Below are 24,321 nucleotides of genomic sequence, written 5' to 3'. Positions count from 1 at the left end.
GCCTCTCACTGCTCTGTCTCTCTCTTTTTGCTCTCCTCCGTTTCTTTAACCTGGCAACTCTCCGTGGCAGCACCAAGGTATGGCCGTCTCTCTCTGCTTCCCCCTCCCCACGAGGTCCAGCAGGGCTGACTCACCTTGAGGTTTAGGGGGCAGTTCCCGTGGGCGTGTCTGACGGGGACATAGGCATCACCTCCGAACGTCCCCTCCCCATGACATCCCCTGCAGTCGCTGGAGGCCAGAAGGCCCCGAGAAATCGGAGCCACTAGATGTGTTGAAAACAGGGCGCCTTAGGGACTTCAAGTAGCAGCTGGAGTCCCCAAGCAAGGTCTTGTGGAGGCCCCTACAGAGAGCTCAGAATTCAATTAGAGCCAGAGGGTCCCTGCCCTGGGTCAGACCCTGGGGCCTGAGATGAATCAGAAGGGAGCCTCTCCTGAGGAAAACTCACTACTGAACAGACCCAGCAGCGCAGGTGGACAGCGCTGCCTGTGGCAGCTCGGGAGGCGGCAGTGGGAAGAAGACTCGAGGAGAGGTTGGAGAGGAGGTGACGAGGGCTGGGCGGTGGGTGTGCAGGGGCAGGAGGAGGGGTGAGGACTCAAGCAGGGCCCAAGTCACAAAGGGCCATCAGTGCCCAGACGTGGGCTGTATCCAAGGACACCAGGGAGCCAAGGGGGGTTAGAAGGTGAGAGCATGGCCAGGCCTGTGAGAAAGGCCCTCTGGCTGTGAGTGTGAGGGGAGGTTGGAGGCGCAGAGAGCAGGGTGGGGTCTGGACAGGAACTAGGGGAGGTGGTGGGCATGGATTCGTTCTAGAGGAGGGACGGGGCTCTGAGGGGAAGGGACGCAAAGGGCACAGATGGAGGCACAGCCTCCCCAGGGCTGTGTCTGAGATCCAGTTCCCTCTGGTCTCCCGTGATTGTTGGGTCACGGACCTGTGATTCTGGACCCACGGCAAGTTTTGGTCAGTGGCTCCCAGCCCAGGCCCTGCCGTTGTGCAGCTCGGCTCCATGTTTGTGCCCGCCTTGCCCTGTGCTGTCCCCCCTCCCCCATCTCCCTGCCCTACTCCTCCTCCTCCTCTCCAAGGCAGCCACCTCACTTTACTCTTTGTCTACTTGCTGCTTCTCTGCAGCCATGAGCCCCAAAGGGTATATTTTCTCAGAGCTAGTGTTAGAGCTGAAAGAAAGAATCCTTAGAACTCAGTTGGCCCCATTATGCAGAGGAGAAAAGTGAGACTCAGAGAGGGGAGGCAACTTACCTGAGGTCCCAGCATGAGGGTAGAATGGAGACACAAACCCCCTCCTTCACCGCCAGGCCAGGCACCTTCCCTGCACCCATCGGCAGGCCTGGCTGAGTCAGACCCCTCCTGGCCCAGGACACGGAGGGAGGGACAGGGTGTGAGCCTGCAGCCGCCCCTTGCCCAGTCGTCCTCCCCACTGCAGGCCACGCAGCGGTACCTTGGGCCTGGCAGGTGGACCCTCACTCACCCCAACTCTGCCCTCTGATGTTACAGAAGCCGTACGCCTGCCAGATCCCTGGCTGCTCCAAGCGCTACACAGACCCCAGCTCCCTCCGCAAGCACGTGAAGGCCCATTCAGCCAAAGAGCAGCAGGTGCGTAAGAAGGTAAGAGGGCTCCGTTCCAGGTCCATCTCTGCAGATGCCCCCACCCGGCCTCCCGTCCAGCATCAAGGCAGGTACAAGGCACACTGCTTGCGTGCGTTCAGCCTTCCACACCCAAGGGTGCCGCTGTCCCTTGCCCTCCATCTGCCTCCCACCAGCCCAAGTGTCCAGACAGTCCCTGACTTAACGATGGTTTGACTTATGATGGTTCAACTTACAATTGTTCAACTTTATGATGGTACGATGGTATTTTTACAAATTCAGTAAAAACCATACTTCAAATTTTGAATTTTGATCATTTTCCAGCCCTGTGATGTGCAGTAGATCCTCTCTCGTGATGCTGGGCAGCGGCAGTGGCCGCAGCTCCCAGTCAGCTGCACGATCACGAGGGTGAACAGCTGATACGCTAACAGCCATTCTGTTCCCAGACCTCCGTTCTGTTTTTCACTTTCAGGACAGTATCCAATATGTTACATGAGCTATTCAACACTTTATTATAAGATAGGCTTTGTGTGCGTGTAAGTGTTCTGAGCACATTTAAGGTAGGTGAGGCTAAGCTATGGTGTTTGGTAGGTTAGGTGTATTAAATGCATTTTTGACTTGTGGTATTTTCAACTTACAATGGGTTATTGGGGACGTAGTCCCATTATAAGTTGAGGAAGATCTGTACTTCCTCACCCTCAGCCAGCGGGCATTTATCCACCCACAGACTGTCCACCAGCTCCTCTCTCATCCATCTGCCCACTGGCCATGGCTTGTTTATAAATATTTGATGTCAAGCATCAAGGATGCAAAAATACAAAACCACGGTCCCCACCTTCAATGGGGACCTGGCAGTGAGAGACAGACATAAAGAGATATGACAAAGACTGCAATAGACGTGTGCAGAGAACAGGGCACAGAGAAGGGGCTTTAGCCCGTCAGGGTGGGAATGGGAGGGTCGTGGAAGAAGTGACATGGGGCCAGGGGTGGGGCAGTGGTGTGCGCTCTGGCCAGCCTGCGGGCTCACCGCTACTAGCCCCATGGCCTCGGGCACGCACGCGTCTTAGCGCCTTTGTTCTTCATGTCCTCAGCTGTCAGATGGGGCAAAGAGGACTTGCTTTAAAGTGTTGTCATGAGGATTAAATGAGTAAATCTATGTCAAGGGTTTTGAGCAGTACTTGGCCAAAGTAAAAGTTCAGAACACAAGTCGGTGGGTGTTGTCGTTAAGTCTTGAAGAAGGAGTAAGCACTGGGCCGGTGAAGATGGTGCGCAAGAGAGCAACTGAAGCTGAAATCACTATGTGAGGACCAGTGGGCCCCCTACCTGTCTCGGAGCTGAGCAGCAAGCCACACGGAGGGGAGGCGGTGGGGACAGGGCAACAGGACAGCCCAAAGCCCTGCAGAGGAGTCTGGGCTGAGGACAGGGGGTGCCATCGAGGGGTTATAAGCAAATAAGGGACGTGTCACCCTGAAAGATGGCTCTGGGGCCTAGTGGAGAATGAATGGGTCGAGGTGGTTGGAGGGAAATTCAAGGCAGGGAGGCCACTGCTGGGGAGCAGGGGAGACAGTGGGGGCTGACCCGGGGCAAGGTGGGAGGGGATTCGGTTTGGCGACTGCTTGGCTAGGCAGTGGGGGTGCTGGCAGAAGGAGCATCAGTGTCAGACGTTTGGGGGCAGGATGGACGGATGGGTGGTGGTCCCCTTCACCAGGAAAGAGAATCTAAGAAAGAAGCAGGTTTGCAGAAGAAAGCAGCAGGTTCTGTTTTGGACAGGCGGTGTGTGAGCCGCTGGGTTTAACCCAAATCTCCTGAGGACCACCGGGACCACGGGTGCTTGAGTGCCAGGGAGGGTATGGGGGGGGAAGAGAAACACCAGGGGCCAATCTGGGGACATGAGCGTGACAGAGGAGGACAGAGGGGGAAGAGCCCATTGATTTGTTCGGCAAGATTTATGGAGCAGCTCCTGTCCTCCAGGCACTGTTCTCAGACCTGTGGATACGGCATGAATAAAGCAGAGAAAGGCCTAGAGGCTGGAGAAATAGACTGTTGTAGTCTGTGGGATGGGTGTATACAGAGATGGCGTGCTAGAAGCAAGCAGGCCTCAGTGGCAAAGACAATGAGGAGGGAACAGGCAGGCTTGGGAGCCCCTGGAAGCAGTAGAGCAGAGAAGGGACATGTCCACAGCATGGGCCACGAGCTCGCCGTGAACACACGTTCACCCTGAGAAAGGAGAGATGAGCCTGGTGCTTCACAGACTGTATCTCATCTAGTCCTCACTGTAACCCTCACTATAACTAGGAAGTGGGCAATTTTCCCCCCATTTTAGAGATGTGGAAACTGAGGCTCAGAGAGGTAACAAATCTGCCCAGAGTTGTTCAGTGTGGGAGTGACAGTGCCAGACCCATCTGCTTCCAGGGCCAAGCTCTCTCCAGTGCTCTCAGGTTGAGGGGCTTGGGCAGGGACAGGGAATGGCCCAGGCTCCACACCAGGGGGGGGCTTCCGTCCCAAGCGGACTGGTGCCCGAGGACCAGAATCCTGCCCTGGTTTTCCCAGGCCCTGTGCTTGGCTTGCATTGAGCCCCAGGGACCTGGGGCCGCAGATCTGCAAACTTCCCAACAATAAGCATCCATTAAAAGCCATCGGGGATGATGTATCTTTCTGGGTAAAGCGACCCTTGTATTATGACAGCTCTTTGGCAGCCCTGCTGCGTTTCAGAGAGAATTAGAAATGCTTTTCTTCCTTAATTCTCCTCTCCCGCTGCTCCTAATCCGATCGACATTGCGGTCTGTAAGAACATGCCTTGGCCCTCTTTTGCCAGAAACTTAACTTACATGGAAAACAGCTGCTGGGTCAGGGAGCCGAGAGCCCATCGGGAGGCTGGGCATGCCTTCCCCAAGCCTGGGTGCTGGCCCAGCTGGCCTGAGAGGGTAGAAAAACCCTCAGGGCTGACTCGCAGCTGCTGTGTGACATGCGACAAGGCTCTTGCCTTCTCTGGGTCGGTTTCGTCCCAGATAAAATGAGGGTTTGGACAAGTCAATCTTCAGAATTCTGATGGTCAGCTTTGGGATTTCCCTGGGAGAAGCGGCCCTCCCATCCTGGTGCATGCCACCCCCACCCATTGCCCGAGGGCCCCAACCAGCCCCTCTCTGTGCCCATCTGGCCCCATCTGGAGACGTGAAGATGGTCTGAGGTGTCGAGCTCAAGTCTGTCTTTAGGGACAGCTGAGGGCTGTTGGCCAAAGACTTGCCCGCCCAAACGTACTCTTAGCCAACACCCTCAAAGCCAGGTATCGACCCAGCGAGCCCACTGTCATGTGAGCCTGGGGGACTCCGCCAGTGGAGCCAGCCAGCCCTTGACACAGCACCTTCAACAAGCGTTCATGCCCATCCTCTCATCCTCCTCACAGCAGCCTGGCCTGAGGGGTATTGTTGCTTATTACGGGCAGGGGAGGGGAGGGCCAGAGAGGAGACACTTAACCGCGCGCCCCCTGTATCTTACTCCATGGCATCGGTCACCCCGGCAGCAGCCCCGATAATGGGCCTCACAGAGCTCCAGCTACCTGGGAGGCCCCAGCTGCTGCACTTTGATGCCCTCTCAGCGTCTGTGCCGAGGCCACCCCTCCTGCAGGCGCTCCCAGCCAGAGACCGAGCCCGGCAGGCCCTGTGGGGATGTGAGGCCAGACCCCTTCCTGGGAGACTTGGACCCCCCTAACTCCCAGCAGACTTTGGCTCCCTGAGGACTCCCTGGTCCCTAGGCTCCCAGTCGAGGAAGCTTCCTCTGCCTCCCTCCTTCCCTTGGTCTGACGGCTCTCCCAGCCTGCCCAGCTCTCCCTGTTTTCTCTCACACAGGCACTCTCCCTATTAAAACCCTTGCATGTTCAATCTTCCCTTAGCATCTGCTTCTCAGCCCTGAACTAACACAACCTTCGCTGTGTACATAATTAGCTCCATTTGAAAGATGAGGAAACTAAGGTACAGTGAGGGAGGGGTCGTGCCCTGGGGCCACTGTCCTTCCTGCCCTGTCCTCTAAAGCGAGGGTTGCCGGTGGGCAGGTGGTCTCGCGCTCACACCCTCTCTCTCTCTGCTCACTCCCCAGCTGCACATGTGCCCTGATGCCGAGGCCGATGTCCTGACCGAGTGTCTGGCCCTACAGCAGCTCCACGCATCCACACAGCTGGCTGCCAGCAACGGGAAGGGTGGCCGCACCCTGAGCCAGGAGCTGCTCCCAGGTATGCAAGCAGGGAGGCAGGGCTAGGCGCACAGCCCGGAGGGGCCCCTTCCTGTACCCAGCCCTCCAGGAGGACGGCCAGGCTCTGTGGGCAGCGGGGGCCACGTGGGCATGACCTGCTGGAGGGCACCCACTCCTTGGGGCTTACTGACTCTGCAGCTTATCTGACCAGGCGTATGTTCCTTCACACTCCTCTGTGGCTCCCCATGGCCCGTGGGATGAAGCCCAGGCTCCTCCCAGCTGGGCCCCCCAGGCCTCACGGGGCCTAGGCACTCCTGGCCGCCTCCTGCCCCAACCTTGGCACGTTGGACGCAGTTCCCCAACACCCTATGCTCCCTCTTGCCTCTGAACCACTGTACACACCTTGCCAGCCTCCACACCCCTCCCCTTCACGAGGGCAGCTCCTGCACTTCCTTCAGGACCTGCTTCAGGGCTCAGGCCTGGACCCCAACTTAAAGTCCCATATACTCCCCACCACGACTCCTTGCTTCAGAGGAGAAAACCGAGGCTCTGAGAGGGTGGGCAGCTTGGCCATAATCAGTTCCAGCTCATCATAAGATAGGGCCCGCCAAACCCCTGGAACCCTGCAGCCTATCCATCCGGACACTCAGAGCCTCTGGTCCAGCCGAGGCAGCCTGTGTGTCCCTCCCAGCTGCCGCGGGCCATGGAGCAGGTCTCAGGCCCTGGCAGGAATTCCTGGATGCTTGGGAATCCAGCCCAGAAAAGGGCAGTGTGGCCTGTGGATTCCAGCTGATAATGCTTGTGCTCTACCCCCTCCCCAACCCCCAAAGAAACCACAGTATCAGAGCAGAAAGCTTTTCCCACCCTTCGGGATTTCTTGAATTACCCCAACCATTTTAAACATTTTTTATTTTCTAGTTTTTTAAAATTCTCCCCCCTCAGCCTTAGAGTTGCAGCAAATTTAAAACTGTGTCAAAGCGCTTCACCAAACAACCTCGGGAAGAGAAGGTGTTTCCTCTTTCTCTAGGTAGCCCTTCACAGGGTCTGTGCTCATACAGGTCCACAAAGGTGAGGACACCCCAGGAGGATGGGTCCATGGAGGAGGGACCACATCCACCTCCCTCCAGCTAGGGGGCCCATCTGCCATGGCTGTTTCTCATAGGGTCAGAGTTGCTAAAATATAGGGACCCTGGTAGAGAAGAGACCCTAGGGATGACCTAGTCTAGGGATAAAGGTTTGTATCTCAAGTGCCAGCTGCCTGTGGCTGGAGCTGTGTGTTGAGAAGGATTCTGAGGCTCAGCAGGAAAGAGGGCTGGGACTGATTAATAATGGCTACCCTGGGGCTGAGGTCATGCAGCCGCATCATTTTTACCCTGGGAGGACTCAGGTCTGGGCAGGAAAAGGACTGACCCAAGGTCATCCAGAAAAGTCAGCAACAGATCCAATTTGGAAGGCTGTTCTCCCAGATGCTATCCCAGGGCTTGTCCCAGCAAGAGCAGTCGGAACCAGCAACAACCATCTCTTGAGCACCTGCTTGGGCTGGTCACTTTACAAACATCATCTCATCCAGTCACCAGTGAGCCCATGCTGCAGATGAGAAGTGAAGTCACTGAGGCAGCATCGTGGACGGGAAGGGCACTGGGGTGATACCAAGCCTGCCCAGGCCTGCTCCAACAGTGAGTGAGGGGTGTCTCCCCTGCCTTGAGCCTCAGTTCCCCGCCCCGTCCCACACCTGCCGTGGCAACAAATGGGACTGTGGATGTGATCCCTTATATGAACCCATGTGACTGAGAATTTTATCATTATGTTTTGTGTCTCATGGTGAAGGAGAAGAGTAACTATTTACTCATCCATCTCCTAATAATGCAACAGCCAACATTTATTGAATATGTGCTGCCAGGAGCCGTTCTAGGGCCTATACATATGTGTGTTAACTAACATAATCCTCACATCAGCCTCAGAAAGTACATGCTAGTATGCTCTTTCTTTTCCAGATGAGGCAACTGAGGCCTTGAGAGCTTAAGTAGCTTTTTGCTGAGGTTCCACAACCAGTAAATGGCAGAGGCCAATTTCAGCCCAGGCCATCTGGCTGCAGCCTGTGCCCTTAACCAAACCATCTGCTGCCTCCCTGCTGCCAATGCTACATCTCGCCATACTGAGCACCTACTGTGTACCAGGCTCTGTTCTAGTCCCTGTCCTTGAGCTGCTTCCAGCACAGTGGGGAGAAAAGGACCAGCCAGAAAAACCCAGGAGTCCTGGGTCCCCCTGGGATTCGACCGTCAGGTTCTTCTACAGACCCTACAGCAGATGCCTGAGGCACGGTTGGGAACAGATGTTGGGGCCAGAGGTTAAGTGCTCACGGCTGATGATTGATGATGCTGATTTACAGCCTGAAGTGGTATGTTCTGGGGAGAGAACGGGCAGGCCCCATAGTGTCCCCGCTCCTGGTGTTCCTCACGATACAGTGGTTCCCTCCTTCCCACACGCTGTCTGTCCACATGTTCAACATGCCTGGTCCGCATACTCAGCCGCCTACCGTGTGTTCATCCTCAGGGGGCTGTACAGAGAGGGACCTGGACCAGGCAGGGCAAAGGCAGGGGGAATGGGACAGATTCGATGAGTGCGGACAGAAGAGTCCAGAACAGAGGCGTGAGGTTAAGGAGGGGCTGGTGAGGGCGGCCTCAAATCTTCATTTGTCTGACTATGGGAAGCTCCCTCTAGCTTGTCTCTCATCAGGGAGGACCAGCTCTCTTTACAGGAAACCCTCAGGAGCTTACCCGGCAGGCCTCCCTCAGCTGACCCTGGTAACATGATGGGCAGTGAGGACATGAGAAGCATGAGGTCAGCACGGCTGAGGGAGAGGGAGCAGGATTTATCAGGATTCTAGGCCTTCCCAGCTGTCAGACTCCCAGATTGGTTCAAGATGGCAGGTGAGGAGGTGCCGTAGAGAGCGGTGAGCGGAGCAGGCCGTGGGCAGCACTGAGCCAGGCCCCATCCGCAGAAACCCCCTCCTGTGCCTTCCTGACCAAGCTGGGAGGGATATGTGGCCGAAGGAGACGGCCGATGGATGTTGCCCGTGGGAACAGAGGTCCCCGAGACGGAGCGGGAGGGACTGGGGCTGAGAGGCGGAGGCTCCCAGGAGCCCATTCAGAGCCTGGGTCTCACAGCCAGCCCACAGTGAAGCCTGGACCAGAGGGCCCTAGCCAGACATCCAGGCTGCAGCCTGAGCTGGAGCCCCAGGCCATTTCCTTGGGAAATGGGAGGCCTGATTAGCTGCCCATTGCATGACTTTTGACAAATCACTGAAGTTCTTAAGACTTAGTTTCTTCATCTTTAAATGAGATCATATTATCTGCCCGATTGACAGTTGTTGAGATGCTTAAACTTGATAGTGTGGAAAAAGAGCTTGACGTATAGTATATTCTTAATTAACTGTTGTTAATAATAGATTAGAATTTCACCTAATGTAACCCTTCCATAGGATGTCTGTTGCTCCATCTCCTGGCCAGGGGTTGCAAACTGTTTGGTCTACAACCTGTGTGGTGCCACAGTCCCCTACCGTAAACCCTGCCGGTTCATTTACTTTGCTCCCTGCCGTGCCACCTAAGGCGTTGAGCTTGCAATTCCTGCCATAGCCCTGCTCAGTTCCTGGTAGTAGTTCCCTGACTTGCAGGCCTGGGATGAGCTAGCCTTAGAACCACCTAAGAAGGTAAAATTCCTCCTTTACTGCATCCATGAAAGGAGTGTGGTGTGTTCTCAGATGGTCCTCATGAGGTGCTAAGAACATTGGGTCTGGATCCACGATGACCAGAGTGATGTTCGAAACGTAGCAGCTGACAGAGTGGACACTGCATCAGTGCAGCTCGGGGCACAGCCCCCAGGTCCACAGAGTCCTCCCAGGGCATCAACTTGATGAACTGATTTCTGGGAAAATGATGTCAATTTCTATTAATGTTCAAATAAACATGGCCAGATTAAAGAAGGGGTGCAAAATTGGCCTCATTTTTTTTTTCAGATGAAATAGGGAACGTCAAAACTTGCAGCCTTTGCTGTGACCTTCTCAGGCTCTAGTCCCAGAGTTGGGATTCATTCTCCCCTCTAATTGGGGTTCCTTGGTGAAGGCATTTGGGAAGCAGTGGCCTCAGTAACTACTCTCAGACCCTCAGTTGGGACCCTGGACTGACTAGTGTCCCCCATTTGATTCATTAGCCCACCTGTCTTCTTAACAAGGGTAAGACCCTTGAGAGTAAAAGGTGATAAAAGGTGGTACCAGCCTGCAGGTGTCTGCTAGAGGTTTAGAATCTGAGACTAGAGCATGGCTGACACCTCTTCTCGGTCGGGACCCTTGTGCAGTGTACAGCCTACACAGCCACCTGTGGTATCCCTCCTCCCAAGTCTCCCAGGCCAGCCTGCCATCCAGCTAGCATAGCCATCCTCTCTCTAGAACCCCTCACAGCAGACATCCCGGCGCTGCTTGCACACCTCTGGGGTTGGGTAGTTAATTTTCTCCAAAGGCAGCCTGTGACCCTACAGCAGCTCTGCCTATTAGAAGGAACGGCCAGGCCTGGAGCTAGAGTCTGCTTCTCTCAAACTTCTCTTCATTCCAGGGTCTCTGTCTACTGGGGCTACACAGAGCAAGCGCCTTCTTTCCCAGAACAGCCCCAGAGGTTTGAGGCAGCCCGCTCCATTCAACACCCCTCTGCCCCAGTAAACACACACGCACACACACAGCCCGACCACCCCATGCCTCTGACAGCCCCTGTCAGTCCACCCCTGCTCTCAGCACAGGCCTCAGCCCCGCACACAGCCCTTCAGCTACAGCATGAACAGAGCAGCGTGGGGCCATCGTCTCCCCGGTTTGGGCCCCTAACCTTCTATGAATACAACCTCGCTGGTTTCCCTTCTTGTCTTTCTCTCTCCGCAGGCGCACGGCTTCTGGGGCATCCGCAGCCATCTCTGGGGAGTGGCCGAAGCCCAGTGATATTTGTTTGCTTCCCTGCAGGCGTGTATCCCGGCTCCATCACCCCCCATAATGGGCTCGCATCAAGCATCCTGCCCCCTATGCACGACGTCCCTTCCAGGCACCACCCACTGGACGCCACCACCAGTTCCCACCACCATCTGTCCCCTCTGCCCACGGCTGAGAGCACCAGGGATGGGTATGTACAGCAAGCCAGTCCTCCTCTGGGACAGCAGGTGGGCACCTGCACGGGCAGCAGGTGAGGGCAGGCGTCCCACCCACTAAATGGTTGTGACTAATAATGAAAAGAGCCAGCGTTTATGCAGCACCTACATGTACTGCGCTCTATACCAAATACTAGCCGTGCACGATTTCATCAGTGCCTCACAGTAACCCTACCAGGTGGATGATATCAGTTTGGGGCTTCTCAGTGCCTCACCTCGTGCCCCTTCCACTCCCTGGGGGGCGGCCCTGGGAAGATGCTGCATCCCCACCTGACCCTGCATTCTGGGCTTCCACAGCCAGGCCTCCTTGGGAGCCTCACCCTGACTTCTCTTTGGCTGGCACCGTGTATCTGGTGAGCAGACTGCCCACCGCCCACTCCAGAGAGGCCCGCCTGGTCTCGTCCCCACTTCCGGCCGATGCAGCTGTGACCATTGGCCGGCCCGCCAGGGCTGTCCAGAAGCCCTTACTGCAGGATCACTGCAGGGAGGAGGCCTCTTTCTGCATTCAGGGTGGTTCCCATTGTGGCCATTTAATTGGCTGGAAACGAGGAATGTGCTAATTGCTGGCCCCTAATGCTTCAGAAATCTGTTTTCCTTGCAAATGGGCAGAGGGAAGTTTCACAGCCCTACCGCCTGCCCTCCCTGCCACTTTTGCTTGATCAAAACTTGTCCCCCAAGTTTGACTTGATCAAACTTGTCCCCCAAGGCCTGGTCCCATCACCTTCCTCCTCCCCTGCCCTTCCTTCTCAAGGCTGCAGCTGTGGCCTGCCTGTGCGTGGGGCCATCAGCCTGAGTTCATTACCAAATTCGCTGTCCAGGGCTCCTCTTGCTACTCACTCATCCGTTCATTCAGTGTCCAGCTATTGAGCCTCTGATGAGGGCAGGGCCCTGGGCCTGGTGCTGAGGCCACTGATGCCCCCAGCCAGCCCTGCTGAAGCTCCCTGTGATAGACCTACAGGGATTGATGATGCGGGGCAAGTGCCCTCAGGGAAGAAAGCAGAAGGGGCTATGGAAACCCAGAGAAGAACCCAGTGTGGTGGGGGAGGATGTCAGGGAAGGCTTCCTGGAGGTGGTGTTAAGCCGGGCCTCCAAGGTTAAGTAGGAGCTGGCCGAGTAGAGAGGTTGGGAGGAAGGAGCAGCCAGAGCATGGGCAGGTGTGGTGAGAGCTTGGTGTGTTCTGAGAAGCCTGAACCTTCGTGTGGGGTGATAGGCTCAGGAGAGCGGTCACCAGGGCCAGATCACGGGGCCTGTGACAGGACTCTGTCTGAAGGGTGTTGAGCAGTGAGCAGGTCAGGTTTGGGGATGAGAAGGCACAGCCTGCAGTGTGGGGCTGGACTGCAGCGTCCAAGGTGGGTGGATGGCAGCCTGAGCCAGCACCTGTGGGAGGGAGGAGGAACGCTCAGACGGCATGAGTGCCATGGAATGAGCAGGACTTGAGGACACTCTGGCTGGGTGGGGAGAGGAGGGCTGGTCAGAGATGAACCCCTGGGTGAGCAGGGAAGACTGGCTATGAGTAGGGGAAGAGCCACAAAGAGGTAGCATGATGGAGTGCAAAGGGGGACCCAGAAAACGAAGCCCTCCCCAAGCCTCAGTTTCCTCTTCTGTAAAATGGGCATTAAAATACCCTCCTCTAGGAAGGTGGTGAGCATCAGCTACACATGCCTGACATTGTATGTGTCACCCGGTACAGGTTCCTTGGACACTACCCCCTGTCCCCCACCCACTGGCTCAGGCCACCTGTTCACCCACAGCCAGCCCCAAAACATCGCCAACCAAAGAAAAATAAACCAGAGGCCTTTCCCCTCTCAGGCCTGTGCACTCTGCTCCGCCTCATTCATCACCTCCCTGCCGCCTGCATAAGTGCCCATCAAGAATTCCTGCAGCGAGAGGCAGAGTGATGACAGGACGGAGACAGGACCCCAGGCCCGCTCGGCCACCCGTGCCTGCAGGGGCAACGGGCAAGCCATCCCCACCAGCCAGGTGCCCAGGCTCCCATGGGCTGCCCGAGAGAAGGGCCCTCACGCCTGACACCAGGCCCAGGCCCAGCTTGAATGGGTTTCTTTTTTCAGCCCCTGAGAAGAGGCGAGGAAGGGGGGAAGGCCTTCAGCCTCCCCTTCCTGCCAAAGTCAACATGGAAGGCCACTCGCAGCTCCCTGGTGGTTTGCTGGGACGTTAAATAGCTTGACAGAATTATCTGATTCACTCAAAAATATGCTAAGAGGGCCTGACTTCATGACCAAATTTGTTTACCCTGGCTAAGAGAAGACTCTCAATAGGGTGGTTTTTTCTCCCCGGCCCTGTACGAGGTATGAAGCCCTAGTCTGCCAGGCCAGTGAGGTTTTATATTAATTTTTATAGGTTCCAATTGAAGCAAAAATATTTGATTTAGGGATCATTTGCATGACTCAGAAGAGGAGCTCCAGATGATCTTTTTTCCTTTTAAAGAGTTCAGGTAGAGCAGTATAACCTCAGCCTTCACGTCTGCTGAGGGGAGAGTCGTGTTCTGTTTAATTTCACTGGCTGTGAAGGTGGCAAATGGGAATTTATGGCAGGTTTGAGACAGGAGAAACAAACTTTGAAAATGCATGTTTTTTCCCCTTCGGATCTGGTTCTCCTTAAGTCTGCAGTGCCGTTAATCTCTGGATTTTGTAGCTGAGTGATTCAGAAGCCCATTTGTTAGTATTTATCAGCTGTTTGCTATGTGCCAGGCCCGGTGCTGAGCAGGGAGTAACTGAGAGGACAAGGCCTGGCCCTCCCCGCAGGGGCTCCCAGGGGAGGGGACCGACAGGAAGTCGCGGAAGAACTGGGCTGTGGGTGCCAGGATGGGGTGGGCATAAGACAGGAGGGTACCACTCAGCAGGCTGGAAGGAGGAAGACCCACCCTCCTGGCCACACCTGGACCCAGCCTCAGCTGAGAGAACTGGTTATGAGGACCCATGGCTTGTGCACAGCCCTACACAGTTTATAGAGCACAGTTGTAGACCCACTTGATGGCCCTGTGAGACAGGTCTAAAAATATACATGTTGATGATAATGACAATTAATTCATGGAGTCACGATGAGGATCAGTTCATCAGCTTACGGAGGCTGACGTGTACCTCCAGGGCCTTAGATGCTGGGCCTGGGGACCAGGGACCTGGCGTGGAAGCCCCTTTCTGCTGTCTTCAGCGTACTCACACAGTGGTGGGGGTCCCAGACATGGGAATGATGACAGTGCAGTGTCATCACAGGGGCAGTGACAGCAGGATGCTCAAGTTAGAGCACATGGGGACCCTGCAGAGCTACAGACGTGAAGCCCACCAACCTCTCCCCAAATCTTTCCTTGTTTTGAGACAGTCCTGCTCCCCTCAGAGAGAGGCACTGATCTGTCTGTTCACACCTCTTCATGTGTTGGAGGGTGGGCAGGGGTAACACGCCTAGCCTGAAAAGGTCACCTGGAGCTTCACCTGGAGCTGTGACATTGAGTTCATAGGGTATTCTAACGTGAATGGTCCAACATAACCATTAATGCAAACAAGAAAATAAAGACTCTGAGCCCTCACACTCGTCCTCTTTCTGCAGTGCACATAAATGCTTCATAGGCTGTGAGCCTTCAGCCAAGTCCCCCTGACCCCAGGGTCATTTGGGTTCCTGTGAGCAGACCTCAGAGGCTTAGGAAGGCGGCAAGAGGAAGGAACCTGGTGTACAGTGACATGAAGCCTAGTTACACAGCCCACTGGGGCTCAGCTGGGTTCAGGGTGGCTGCATAGCTCTCAGCTGCTGCAGGCTCATTTCAGAACGTGAGCTTCCAGAGAGTACGGGCTGAGGCCCGCACCCCTTCAGGCTGTGTACGAAGGGAGGTGGTGAGTCCCCCATCACAGGATGTGTGCAAGTGGAGGAGAGATGGCCAGAGATGGAGACAGAAGGTCCCTCAAAGTACACCATGCAGAGGACTAGAGGCCAATTTGGACATCAGACCTAAGTGCTAGTTTTCCTTCCTTTCACCTTGATGGTAATGCTGATGATTCACAGTGTGGCTAAGAATGTATCTGACATCATACTGGGTGCTTTGTCTACATTGCTTTATTTAATTTTATCCTCACCATAACCCATGGGGTCAGTGCTGTGTGGCTGGGACTAACTTGGGCAACCTCTCTGAGCCTTGGTTTTCTGATCTGTGAACATCTCTCACAGGGTCTGGAGCGAGGCAGAGGTTCAGTGGGTGAATGGTGACTGTTAGTGCCTTGGGATGTTCTCCTGCTGAGAAACTGCCCCGGCTTTCAGTGGGGCTGTTCCTGGACTCATCCTGCTGGTGACCAGAGCGGCTTGCACAGAGTTAGGGTGTGGGGATCCAGCAGGGGTGGCTGGTATTTAACCCTGGGTAAAGAGTTGCAGTGGAGTTGCGAGGTGGAGAACACAGCAACCCTGTGAGGAAACCAAGGCTCAGAGACATTAAGCATTTTGCCCAAAGTCACATGGGCAGTGAGAGCAGATGGGGTTTTAAACAGTTTTGTTGACTCCAGAGGTTGTGGTTATAACCAGTGGTCTTGACTATCAGTCCTAAATACCAAATAGAAGCTTTTCTTTAGTGGTTCCTTTGGACTCTAAAGCTTACAGGATTTAAAATTTTTTTTTTTTTTTAAACATTATTTATTTATTTATTTTTGGCTGTGTTGGGTCTTCGTTTCTGTGCGAGGGCTTTCTCTAGTTGTGGCAAGCGGGAGCCACTCTTCATCGCGGTGCGCGGGCCTCACTATCGCGGCCTCTCTTGTTGCGGAGCACAGGCTCCAGACACGCAGGCTCAGTAGTTGTGGCTCACGGGCCCAGTCGCTCCGCGGCATGTGGGATCTTCCCAGACCAGGGCTCGAACCCGTGTCCCCTGCATTGGCAGGCAGATTCTCAACCACTGCGCCACCAGGGAAGCCCAGGATTTAAAATTTTAATTCCGGTTTGAACATAATCAGAAATAAAAGCTTCCTCTTCTAACTGCACTGTTGTAAGTTAGAGCAGGTCAGTGAGTGAGCTCACCGTTGCTGGAGGGGAACAAGAAGTGGCAGGCACGCCTGTGGCGCCCACATGCCCCAGAGCCCATCCTGCTAAGGACTGTCTCTTCTCTCCAGGTTGGGACCCGGCCTCCTCTCGCCCATGGTCAGCCCACTGAAGGGGCTTGCGCCACCACCGCTGCCACCATCCTCCCAGAGCCATTCTCCAGGGGGCCAGTCCTTCCCCACGCTGCCCAGCAAGCCACCTTACCCGCCCTTCCAGAGCCCTCCGCCCCAGCCTCTGCCCAGCCCGCAAGGTAAGCTCTGGCCAGGGGGCCCTCTCCATATGTACCCACCGATTCCACTCAGGCTGCCCGAGAGGCAGGAGACACTGGCCTGGGGGTGGCAGGTGGGTACTCGGAATGATGGCGGGCACTGAGGGCCACACTGGGAAAAGCCGGGAGGCAGGGCTGAGTAAGAGTTTGTTCCATCGACCAGACATCAAAGGGAACAGCGTTCCCTTTGATGGCTGGGGGTGGGACTGGCCTGCTGCTTGGAGGAGCAGTGAGTGATGGGGTATCTCGGAGCGGAAGTTGGGGGAGGGCCCACAGTCCCTTCCCCCCAAGCACTGTCGTCGGGCACAGCCACGTGAGACCACCTCACCCAACCCCATGCAGGGCAGGACCCCCCGCGCCTCCTCCACCCTGGGGCTCTCTTCACTCATTCACACCCCCCATGCCCACAGGACAGTGTGGGGGGCTGAGCACTGTAGTGGGGGACCGTCCCCTCCCTCCCTGGGCATTTTCCCTCTGAATGCAGCCCCCGCTGACTCCCCCTGCAGGCTACCAGGGCAGTTTCCACTCCATCCAGAATTGCTTCCCTTATGGTGACTGCTACCGGTCAGCCGAGCAGGCCGCCAGTGGGGACGGACTGGCCGGGGAGGCCCACGGTTTCAACCCCCTGCGGCCCAATGGCTACCATGGCCTCAGTGCACCTTTACCTGCCACAGGTAAGCCCCGCCTGCATGCCTCCTTTCCATTCCTGTGCCGCGTGCTTCGTGCATATTGTCCCACAGCCTTGGGACGGCCCTATGAGGTAGGGTCATCCCCACTTTACAGAGGTGGAGCTAAAGGCGCAGGGAGGTCCCAGGACCCCACAGAGTGGGGATTTGCACGCTGCCTGACCCCAGCCTCAGTGTTCCTTCCGCACTCTCACACAGAGAAGAATCAGACTAGGAGCTCCCTGTCTAACTGATGCTTCCTTTTAAATATTTATTGAGCACCTACTGTGTGCCAGGCACAGTTGTAAACCCTGAGAATACAGGAGGGAATGAGACAAATACTGATCCCCATTTAACACGTGAGGGAACCGAGGCCCACAGAGGCCACACTGTAGGAAGAGACAGAGCCTAGAGGTTGTGCTTGTTCCTTATGCTGCATCTGTGTCCCTCTCAGGGCCCTGGGCCTTCCTCGAGTAATGCCCCCAGCTGGGGTGGAGAACCCAGTGAGAGGGGAGGGCTGCGCACGGCCCGAGTGGAGGTCTCAGACCCCAGGGCCAGGCCTGGTCAGAGCGGGGGCATCAGATGGGTGGTACCGGAAGTCCCCAAGCCAAGCCCACCCCAGATCAGCCTTGGGGCTCAGATCTAGCTGGAAGCTGCAAGGCCTGGGCAGGATGGTGGGGCCCCAGACAAAGGGGAGCCTGAGACCCTTCCCAGAGGCCCCTTGGGCAGCTCTGGGTGTGTGTGGCTGGGGGTGGAGGGATAAGGACCAGGGACAAGCACCAAGGCCACAGCCGAGCACACACAAACCTGTGGGTCACCTGCGTGTGGACCCGTGTTCCTGCTCACACACACGCTCCGGGTCTGTGCATGTCTTCTTTCTACACGTGTTTGTGGGGCACGTCTGTGTGGCCATGCGCATGCAGGTGCATGCAGGGCCAGCACGGTGGGTTCCCGGCAGTGTGAGCCCCCCACGTGTGTAAGGAGCTCGGTGGCACGTGTGTTTGTGTCTGCAGACGTGTGCTCCACATCGTGCTTGTGCTGATGTTCATGCCGTGTCTGTGCACACATGTGTCCTCCTCCTGTGATTCCCCTCTGTGTGTGTGTGCATGGTTGTGTATTAGCATGTTTGGGCCATTTCATATGAGCATGCTTGTGTGCAGGTGTGTGCCTGTGTGTTCGGGTACGGTGTACATACTTCTGTGAGTGGACATGTGTCACATGCATGCACGAGAGGCAGATGTGAACCTGACCACAGGTCTGCGGGGGGCGGGGGGGCGTGTTCCGTGTTTGCTTGCACGTGGGTTGGTGCGTGATTAGGCACCCGCCGCCGCCGTCTCCAGCGCTGCCAGCTCTCACCACCCCATCCTCCCCCTGGCCCCATCCAGCTCTAGGCGGGATTTTCTTGGTTTAGCAGCAAGTCCTGAAATAAATAGCTCTGAGGGGGGGGCGAGAGGCAGCTTCCATGCCCCCACACCTGGGTAGGGGGTTCTTTTGGCCTCCCCTCTCCCTTGCTGTCTGGGTGGCAGCCCAGCATCCAGTGCCCTTGCCCACACCTCCTCTGCCAAGCTGAGAGCAGACTCACAGGATTGAATCCGGACCAACAAGGTAGGGCCATGGGGCCTCAGGATTAGTTTGGTCAGATCCCATTGCACAGACAGGAAGACTGAGACCCATCTGTCTCAGGTTATACAAATTCATGACAGCAGCTCAGGGACAGAGTCCTTAGGTCAAGGACTGGATAAGACGACCTTTCTAGGCTCCTTCTAGGTTTCAGGCCCCCACCCCAGAGACAGACAGTGTGTCCAATGGAAGAGCCAGGTGTCTCAGAGCCAGATGGACCTGGGTTCAAATCCCAGCTCCCCTGCTTACTATGACCTGGGGCAAGGAGCTTGCCTTCTCTGAGCCTGTCTTCTCACCTGTAAAATGGGATAATGAATCCCACCTCATAGGATTGTTGTGAAGCTTAAGTGAGACAAGATTTAAATGAGCTTTTGGTAAACGCCCAATGAGTGCTGGCCCCCTTCTTTGGGTTTCTTGTGTCTGCTGGGGCAGAGGAACCTGAAAGGGTGGCGGTGGGCTGGGGTCCTTCTGCCAGGAGAAAACCAGCCCTTGAGGGCTAGAGCTGTGATGTTCCCACCTCGACCTCCCCTTCCTCCCCACATTCCGCCCCACAGTCCAGCACTGGGTGATGGACTGCCCCACGCCAGCCCTTGCCTCTCTCCCCAACTGCCCTGGGCCCCTTGGAGGTACAAGGCCTAAGGAGCCTCCTCCCAAGCCCCCTCCCCGCCCACCAGCTCCCCCATCTGGAAGAGCAGAGGGCTCAGAGCACCCTGCTGAGGGGACACCGTGACAAGGGAGCCTGGGCAAGAGGGTGGGGTCTGGGAGCTGGGAAAAGATGACAAGGCATGGCCCTTGAGTTCTCCAGTCTGGACCCTGTCCCCCTACACCCACAGGCTACGAGGCCCTGGCCGAGGCCCCATGCCCCACAGTGCTGCCACCGCAGCCATCAGAAGACGTCGTGTCCAGCGGCCCCGAGGACTGCGGCTTCTTCCCCAACGGGGCCTTTGACCACTGCCTGAGTCACATCCCCTCCATCTACACAGACACCTGAAGGAACGCCGCCCACACCTGCCTGACCTCCACCGCAGACGCTCCCTTGCCCGCCCCGCCGTCTGTTCCCACCTTCGGGGCACGCAGCCCGAGCAGCCGGGCCACCGCTCCGCAGAGCGCGGGGTGCCTGGTCTGCGGCAGTTGCGCAGCACTGGCCGGGACTGAGCCTCCGAGCCTGAGCCAGGTGCTCAGAGGTGCCGGTCAGCATCCGTGACCTGTGGCATCCCTTGACTGTGTCTTCCTTTTGTTTCCCCCATGGTTTCGAAATCACAGACCTCGTGTATATAACATGTACAGAACTTGTTTTCCATTCCCCTGCCAGTTTTATATTTTTGGTTTTACAAGAAAAACATTAAAAACTGGAAATGAGACTTGGGGGCCCGGTTCTGCTTTGCGATTCAGCCTAGAGGCTGAGACCAGGAGAGCAGTGGAGGCGTGTGTAAGAGAGCCGAGGTGCGGAGCCCAGCTCGGTCCCTGGGTTCCCTCGGCAGGGACGGGGGCCCACATCACAGGGCCGCCACCACATGCTGTGGGCCTTACAGACACCAGCACTGGTCCCCAGACATCAATGAAAGGCAGGCTCACCCCCGCTGGCAGTCAAGCAGACCAAGGCTGGGACTGAAATTGGAATCCCTATATGAACCAGACCTTTGCTCTCTGCACTGACTCCTCAGCTGGTGGGAAAACGTGCTTCAATTCTGGCACTGGCTTTGGGTAAACAGGGGAAGCCAGGGGAGGGCAGAGCAGGCCTTTCAGGGACAGAGCCCGAACAGCCTCCAGCGGGCAAGGGGCAGAGGCAGGGCCACTACAGGCGGGCGGGGGTGCAGAGAACATCCTTTTCACATAGAGCCCCACCCACCCTGAGTGGCCCAGGAGGGAGGGAAGAGGAGGCCAGTTCGGAGGGCACCAAGGCTCCCACAAGGCGGCCGCCCTCCCCACAGCCCAGGCCCATGCAGGTGCCCTGAACAGTGTCCTGTGTCTCACCATGTCATCCTGAAGGTCAGCTTGTTAAAAACAAATCCTCAAGGAAAATTCCTGCCTCGTCACTGCTGAAGTGAAATGAAGCAAGGGAGGTCATGTTTACTGAGCACCTACTCTGTGCAGGGCTCTCCTCCCACCGTCCCCCACCCCCGCTCTGGGAAACAGCCCTGTGGAGGGTCTTTCTATCCCCATTTAGGTGAAAGGAGCAACCAGGATTCAAAGCCAGGTCAAAGGGACACCTCTTCGTACTGTGTGGCTGCGTTAGGCAAAGCAAGATGGAAAGATCCAGCAACCCCTTCTTTATAAAGAAGAGAGGAAACTAGGATTCAGAGAGGCCACCCAGCCAAGTGGCGACAGAAGCTGTGACGCGTGCCTGGCTTCCCCGCCCCCCACCATAATCTACGGGGGTCTGTGAGTGCCGCTCTGTGCTGGCCTGCGTGTGCTTCCTGGGTCAGCTCCCCGACGCCCGTTCACCCCAGGTAGACACTTTGCCTGCCCTGTGTCCAGGGCCAACCTATCTCTGGGGCTCCCTTCGTGCTGGCTCCCAGCTGGCTGCAGCCAATGAGGAGCCCAGCATGGAAGGGAGGGCAAGAAGGAGGGTCCCCGGCAGGCTATATCTTCCACTGAAGGTCAGGGGCCCTCTCACATGGCCCCCAGCCTACCTGTTCAGGCAGGGGCTGGCACTGGAATTGCTCCCACTCTTAGGGAAGTCAGCACACTGCACTGTCTCTTGCTTGCCTGACACCGGGCTCACAGCCTTGTGTGTAGTCCCTTCATTGAACCTTCCTCAACTGCCCAAGACTGAGAGGGCCATCTGCTTCCTGCCAGAGCCGGACTGACAGTTCCTCCCATTTTACAGATGCAGAAACTGAGGGACGGTGAAGTTAAGTCACTTGCCCTCACAGCACAGCCAGCAGATGGTGAGCTGGGATCCAAACCTAGGCCTCGGGCTCCACAACGCATGCTCTCACCCAGTGCACCTCTGACCCCTTGAAGACTCGGGGTGACCTGGCTCCCACCTCCCGGAGCAGGCCAGTTCCTCCCCAGTGACATCGGGAGGAACGGGCACGATGTCACTCAGCACATTGACATTATGGGATGGGGATCCAGGGCTCTTGACTCCCACCCAGGCTCCCCTCGTCCCCGGTCCCATCCCCCACTGGTTTTATGGAACTAATTAGGTCGTGGTAGAATTCCTTTAACAGGGATGCTCAGGAATCAGTACTGCATGTCATTGTGAGCACTTAATCCACTCCAGATAAGCAGAATTAAGCTGTACAATGAGGACATATTTCTATTAATAATGAAAAGGGCTGAGTCGTGAGCAGGAGAACACACAGGGAGCTGGCAGTTGGATTCTATTTAATTTCAGAGAGCCAGAGAAAGGGAGGAAAGGAGACAAAGGCAGGAGAAGCAAAGGACAAAGAAAGAGAAAAGACAGACAAGTGAGCTGGGGAGCAGGCGGGTGCTGAGAGCCGGCACGCAGTAGGGCTCGGTAGGTCATAGCTTTCGTGAGCGACCATGAGCTAGAAATGTGATTGCTCCCCTCCCTGCTGGGGTCTCCTCAGAGCCTCCGCTCCTCCTCTTGGCATCCTCGGGGATCCTCTGCCCTGATGCCCCAAGCCCGCAGGGTGCCTCCAAGTCTAGGGGAGCACAGCAGCAGGCAGGGCCCTCTGGGAGACCGGACCTGAGCGCCTTCCCAGCCAGTGCTGTTTGTATCCCTTATTTAGAAAACACGGAGAACTGTGGCCCCTCCTGAGCTCTGACCCTGTGCCAGGGACTCCGCCGCAGGAGTCACGCCATCACAGGGGGCATGGGGGTTACCGCCCCTAATGAGGAGGTGTGCCCGCTGCCCACCCTCCCAAGGGAGGACCCGGGTCAGGTGGAGGGCGTGGTGTTTCTTACTTGGGGAGCCCATCCAGGGTGGCCAAGGCTGGGGGCCCTGCGGGGTCTGTAGGGCGGTGGAGCTGAGTCAGCCCGTGGGCCCTCAAGGAGGACCCAGAGTGCAGACACACAGGCCTGCAGAGACTGACCACGCTCCCCTTCCAGCGCAGCTGCTCCAGACAGCCCCGCAGCCCTAGCCTTTGTCCAGGCCAGGCTGAGACTGGCCTGCCTCCCCTAGACCTGGTCTCTGTCTCCATCGGGGCCCTCTGTCCTCCATCTCCCTGTCTGTCCTCTGTCTCCATCTCTCTGTCCCTCTGTCCTCCATCTCCCTGTCTGTCCTCTGTCTCCCTGTCCATCTGTCCTCCATCTCCCTGTCTGTCCTCTGTCTCCATCTCCCTATCCCTCTGTCCTCCGTCTCCCTGTCTGTCTTCTGTCTCCCTGGCCCTCTGTTCTCTGTCTGTCTCTGGCTCTCCTCCCTCCCGTTTCCCTCTCCCTGTCTCACCATTTCTCTGCAGTGCCCTTTTTCCCTCCCTCCTCCTCCAATTCTCTCCTTCCTCCCTTTCTCAGCTCCTCCCAGTTCATTCCTTTTGTTTCTCTTTTTCCTCCATTTTCTCTTTCCCTTTCTCTTTAAATTGCAAGGTCTGATCCTAGATAAGGAGGCTTCCTTCTCTCTCTCCCGACCCTCCCATGTGTGCTTCCTTCTTCCTCACTCCCGTCTGAGTCTCTGTGGTCCAGGGGCCAAGGGGGTCTTGCCCAAGGCCCCACTGAGCCTTGATGGCCAAGGGGCAGAGGAGGCTGAGAGGCAAGCCTAGAGGAGGTTGGTGGGAGAGGTTTTGGGGGCAGTGGCCAGTTGGGTTTTTCCCCAGTAATATTTTATGCAGCATTTATATGTGTTTGGAGTGGGGATGGTAGAGAAGCATGGTGTCAACTCAGATCATCCTCTGTCGGAAGTGGAATCTCCCAGCCTTGTGCTTCGATACTTGTTTTCTTCTGTGGTTAAAAACCAGCCCCCAGCCAGTTGTTGTTTCAGTCTCCTGTCAAGTCGCGTGTCCCCGGCCGCGTTACCCACGCAGATGCCCCACAGTGGCAGTGATGGTGAGGGTTTCTCTTGTGACTTCAAAGCTTCTGGATTCCTCTGCCTGCAAGTCCCCCACACACACATTCAGGCCTCTGCCCATGATTCCTGGTCCATCCATCCCGGCGCCGCCGGCAGCAGGCACAGAGCAGTGCGAGTTGCAGCCCATTTGGCTGAGTAGGAGGCAGCAGGACTCGGGTGGGCAGGAAGGACCACCCCCTGGTGGTGGCGGCAACCCGGCCCACATCCCTTGGCCGGTCCCTCTGGCTGTCCCTGGGCCCCCGGCGCTTCTAGGCTGTTTCACCTCTGGCTCCCTGAGCCACCGCTGACCCCTGCTGTGCCACTGCTGCCCCAGCTGCCCTATTTCTGCCGCCGGGACCGGAGCCCATGACATTGATGCCCTCCTCAGCCTGAATTCCACCTGCCAGGGGTCTCTGGGGTGAATGGGTTTTAGGACCTCCCCTTTTGCCTTCATAGCCAGGCCCAGGGTTCCCCTTGATGCTGGGCACATACCTGGATCTGCCCTCCAGGGACTCCCCTGCCTCCCCATCCTCTGTTCCTGGTGGTCCTTGTGGTCCCCTGTGACCCAGACCATCAGGGCTGAGAGGGCCTGCTGAGGCCACCTGCCCCACCCTCCTCACTTCACAGATGGGGAAAGACCCAGAGAGACTCCATTTCTGCAACCGCTTCCAGCCTCCACCCACACTCCCTAATCCAGCCTAAAGGGCATGGAGAATGGGGCTCCAGGCAAGGAAGCAGTCAGGAGGGATGCGCCAGGTTTATATCCAAGATGCCACCTCCTGCCCGCGCCCATGGAGGAACGGATTGGGGAAGCTCCCACTAGAAT

At 56.6% G+C, this 24,321-nt stretch overlaps 1 protein-coding gene across 1 annotated transcript in view; it reads left to right on the top strand.

Moving 5' to 3' along the window:
• GLIS1 (GLIS family zinc finger 1) overlaps positions 1-19,803 on the top strand; it is a 227,446-nt gene extending 207,643 nt beyond the window's left edge. Inside the window, exons 7-12 of the mRNA XM_036867614.1 lie at positions 1,505-1,615; positions 5,687-5,819; positions 10,782-10,938; positions 16,063-16,241; positions 16,766-16,933; positions 19,378-19,803. Of these exons, the coding sequence (XP_036723509.1) occupies positions 1,505-1,615; positions 5,687-5,819; positions 10,782-10,938; positions 16,063-16,241; positions 16,766-16,933; positions 19,378-19,535 (906 nt within the window). The 3' untranslated portion in view covers positions 19,536-19,803. The remainder of the gene's footprint in view (positions 1-1,504; positions 1,616-5,686; positions 5,820-10,781; positions 10,939-16,062; positions 16,242-16,765; positions 16,934-19,377) is intronic.
• Positions 19,804-24,321: the final 4,518 nt, after the last annotated feature.

The sequence above is a fragment of the Balaenoptera musculus genome, chromosome 1 (genome assembly GCF_009873245.2).
Source record: "Balaenoptera musculus isolate JJ_BM4_2016_0621 chromosome 1, mBalMus1.pri.v3, whole genome shotgun sequence".
NCBI lineage: Eukaryota > Metazoa > Chordata > Mammalia > Artiodactyla > Balaenopteridae > Balaenoptera > Balaenoptera musculus.
Note: the sequence above shows the minus strand (reverse complement) of the source record. Positions and strands in the feature narration are given on the sequence as shown.